Source organism: Ipomoea nil, unplaced genomic scaffold, assembly GCF_001879475.1.
Source record: "Ipomoea nil cultivar Tokyo-kokei standard unplaced genomic scaffold, Asagao_1.1 scaffold0642, whole genome shotgun sequence".
NCBI lineage: Eukaryota > Viridiplantae > Streptophyta > Magnoliopsida > Solanales > Convolvulaceae > Ipomoea > Ipomoea nil.
Window position 1 is genome coordinate 192,323 of NW_017617070.1, and position 4,570 is coordinate 196,892.

A 4,570-nucleotide genomic window follows, 5' to 3' on the forward strand; every position below is an offset into this window, starting at 1 on the left:
TGATATCCCTTTCCCCTAAGTGTTACGGTTTCGAAAGATATATTTGATCATATTCATGCAGACATATGGGGGCCTTTTTCTAGTTTGCTCAGTAAAGGGAGCACGTTATTTCTTAACAATAGTTGATGATTATTCAAGGTTTACTTGGTTGCATTTGATGAACAACAATTCTAAAGCAAGGCAACTTATAAAAAGATTTCATTCTTTTGTTTCCACACAGTTTGGTGTTATGATAAAAGCCATAGGACTGACAATGGACTTGAGTTCAACATGGATGATTTTATCTCTGAAAAAGGCATTGTTAGACAAAGATCATGTGTTAACACGCCACAACAAAATGCCATAGTCGAGAGGAAACACCAACATATCCTTAACGTTGCAAGAGCACTTCAGTTTCAGGCTCACCTTCCTCTCGAACTTTGTGGGTAGTGCGTTTTACATGTTGTTTTCATTATAAATAGACTCCCCTCACCAGTTATCAATTGGTTGAGTCCATACCAGAAGTTGTATACAAGAGCTCCTGATATTAGTAGCTTAAGAGTATTTGGATTTCTCTGCTATGCAACCACTCTACCACACAACAGACACAAGATGGATCCTCGCGGAAGGAAGTGCGTGTTTATTGGCATGCCTGCTGGTGTTAAAGGATATATGTTGTATGATGTAAGTGACAAAACTATCTTTGTGTCACGTGATGTTAGTTTCTATGAGACACAATTTCCCCTTGCAGGTATACACTCAGCTACGACAGAATTAACGGCCTCTGAGCCTCGCCTCCCTATCATCCTGATTTCCACCTGCATGCCTTATAAGGAACATGACAACCAACATTATTACACTAATGATCAACCGCATCATGCCACCAAATCACCAAGAGGGCACAACTAGGAGATTTCCATTGATGAATTTGATCCAGGCAATATCAATAATGATAACACGCAGGGGACTTCTATATCTCCTACTGCTTCTATATCTCCTGGTGATCCTATATCTCCCACTGCCTCTGAATCTCCCATCCCACTTTGACGTTCGGATAGGGATCGACGTGCTCCGAGAAAGCTACATGACTACTACTGTGACGCCATTACGAGTAAGGGGTCCCCTCTCCATCCCTTATCTAGTGTCATATCTTATGATCATCTTTCTGTGCCACACAAAGTTTTCTCTATGCCTGTTACCAGTGTTGAAGAGCCACGCACGTATAATCAAGCCATCCGGTATGACTGTTGGAAGGATGCAATGAAGACTGAGATTAAAGCTCTACAGGATAATCACACATGGGCGCTAACTAATCTACTTCCCGGAAAGACACACGTAGGATGCAAATGGGTGTATAAGATTAAGCTCAAAGCCGATGGCTCAGTTGAGAGATATAAGGCGCGACTCGTAGCCAAAGGCTACACTCAATAGCTTGGGATCGACTATATTGAGACATTCTCACCGGTGGCGAGGCTTACTACCATCTGTACTTTCTTGGTTGTCGCTGCTTTTGGGGCTTGGCACATTCATCAACTAGATATCAACAACGCCTTCTTACACGGGGATTTGGACGAGGAGGTGTACATGTTGTTGCCGCCTGGTTTTCAAGGAGAAAGTCCAAATCAAGTCTGCAAGCTCATGAGATCCCTCTATGGTTTCAAACGGGCGAGTAGGCAGTGGAACGCCAAATTAAGCAATACCCTGTTGCGTATATGATTTGGGCAGTCCAAAGGAGGTGTACTTGGACACCACTTTTAAAATCAAAGACTTGGAAATCTAGGCTTCTTCCTAGGAGTTGAAGCACACATGGACAAATCCGGGTTGAACCTCTGTCAGCGCAAATATGCTCTAGATATCCTAGAGGAGTCGCGCTTTCTCAGCTGCAAACCAGTAAGCACACCAATGGCTTTTGGTCTTCGATTAAACAAGAGTGATGGGAACATTCTCAGTAATGTTGGGAGTTATAGAAGATTGGTAGGAAGGTTGTTATACCTCACAGCTACTCGTCAAGAAATCGCCTATGTTGTACAGCAGCTGAGCCAGTTTATAGATGCTCCCACTAGCGAACACATGGCTGCTGCGCATCGTATCTTACGTTACATAAAGAGTGCACCTGGCCAAGGCATATTTTATCCATCAAATGGTGACATGCAACTTAAAGTCTTTTATGATTCCGACTGGGCTTCATGTTCTGAAACAAGGAAATCCACTACACGATTCTGCATATTCCTTGGGTCTGCTCTTGTATCCTGGAGATCGAAGAAACAAGCTACAGTCTCTTGTTCCTCCTCCGAGGCTGAGTATCGAGCTCTCGCCGCCACAGTATGCGAGGTGCAATGGCTCACATTTACGCTCCGTGACTTGCAGGTTAACTTGACGAAACGGGCAGCTGTGTTTTGTGACAATAAGTCAGCGATTGCCATTGCAGAAAACTATGTTTTTCACGAGCGAATGAAGCATATAGAAATATATTGCACCATTATCCGGGAAAAGGTGACGCAAGGCTTGATCAAGCTTCTCTTTGTTTCTTCTTCAAGCAAAATAACAGATGGTTTCACAAAAGCCCTACCTATTCCTCAGTTCCGCTTGTTCATTTCTAAGCTGGGCAGTCAAGATTTACATACCCCAGCTTACGGGGGTATTGGAGAATAGCATAGGTGAAGGTACTGAGAAGGCAGTCAACAAAGCTACGTAGAACCATATAGCATAGAATCTGTTATAACTGCTTCTTGTATGTATATATAGCAGGCTTCTCCCACTGTAACAGAATAAGAGTTCTGATATTTTTGTTTCCTAAATGTACTCTGTTATTCGTTCCTTCTATCTCCCGCTCTCAGCTTACATGTAACCACTCCGATATTCCCGGCAAATACAAAGCCGTCTGTGTCAGTTTTCCGTTCGTTGTCGTGCGGCTTCAAATCTTCAACCCCAAATCAGCCCATTAGAAACCCCAAAAGCTTGGTCGTGAGGGCTTCGATTGCAGTAGAACAGCAGGACCAGAAAACGAAGGTTGCAATTATCAGAATCGGAACTAGGGGAAGGTACTGTTTATTTATTTATTTATTTTTTGCCCATTTTCGGTGTCTGGATATGCTTGATTTTTGTAGTTAAAATGCAGCTTAAGTAGAATTGATCCTTTGGGGTGTGAAATTGATGATTCTTGAGCTTGAACTGTTATATATGTGTCAAAGATTCGACCTTTATTATCCTTTATAGTTCAGACCTTCCGAGAACAGTGATAGTTTTTCTCCCAGTTTTGTGTAAAGACCGTGTTTTTGCAACCACAATGTCAATGATTGGGTTATGTTTAGATCTAGTGTTTTGAAGTGGGTAAACTCCGCGTGACTCTAGCCGGGAAAGGACATAAAATAGGTTGCTTCCCCGAGAAGTTGGACTTGGAATCTTACGGTTATCGACCCGCAATCTGACCAACTTGGCTGGGTTGCCGGGTGATGCTCTTTTGATATGTGGAATCAAATATTTAATGAGGAGTCTTGTTACATTTGATTGTTTTCAACTCAGGTGCATAAAATTGTAGGCAATAGATTTTGTTTTTTTTTTAGACCCAGAGAATAATTCCTTTACATTTTAAGGGGATATTCAGTACTTTTTAGTTTCTTTTGCCGAGAGGAATCAGAATTGTTATGATTTGATTGTTTAGGCATTTACTATTGGTTCTGTTTGTTGGACTTGGACATCAAGTGCCTTTGATCTTTCTGTTGTTCTACATTTATTTGAAATGATAATTATAAAATTAAATTACTAATAAATATAATATTTAAAATTAAAATTATATACTATATGGCTAAAATAGATTATATAAATAAAAAATAATTTTATTAAAAATAAAAAAAATAAAATAAAACTTGTGGCCGTTGCGGCCAAAAGATTAAAAAAAAAAAAAAAAAAAAAAAAAAAAAAACCACTACTGGAAATTTTGAAATTTCCGACCACCTGAAAGTGATCTTAAATCAAGTCGAAAGCCTTATTCCGACCACTTTTGGTATCCGGAAAAACCCTTATTGCTATTTCCGACCACTTTTTGCTTTCAACTTGATTTAAGATCACTTTCAGGTGGTCGGAAATTCAATAATTTCCAGTAGTGAACCTAGCAAAGCTATATGAAGATGCCCTATATTTTTGCTGTGCAAGCTGACGTCTAAACAATGCCTGACAAAAGGCTTAAACTTGCAGGATGAAGAAATTGTTAAAAGCTTGCATTCCCATTTGTCAAAAGCTAACCCAAGAAGATTTTATTGTTCTAAAAGTTGGTGATGAACCCCCTATTGGGATTGCTCTAATATATGACAACTACGTTTTTTTTTATCAATGGCGTTTCTCGTCAATCATGTATATAGAGCTATCAACAGAAATAAAAATAGTAGATTTTTACCGTGTCTCCTTTCTCGAGATTCTATCTTGTGACCTACAATCGATCGAGAACAGTCACAAATGTGTCAGAACACGAGGTGTTTGACTATTCCTAGGTAGTCATAAAACTAACAACAATCTCTGGAAAGAATGAAAGCAAACAAGTCTTTTGGGAAGAATGAAAACAAACAAGTGATGGGGTTTTGAAAACAAAATGGTA

At 39.9% G+C, this 4,570-nt stretch overlaps 1 protein-coding gene across 1 annotated transcript; it reads left to right on the plus strand.

Annotated features, from left to right (window-relative positions):
• The first annotated feature begins 1,785 nt into the window (after positions 1-1,785).
• LOC109174382 (uncharacterized mitochondrial protein AtMg00810-like) lies at positions 1,786-2,631 on the plus strand. The gene has a single exon (XM_019323621.1). The coding sequence runs from the start codon at positions 1,786-1,788 to the stop codon at positions 2,629-2,631; it is 846 nt and encodes a 281-aa protein (XP_019179166.1).
• The last annotated feature ends 1,939 nt before the right edge of the window (positions 2,632-4,570 follow it).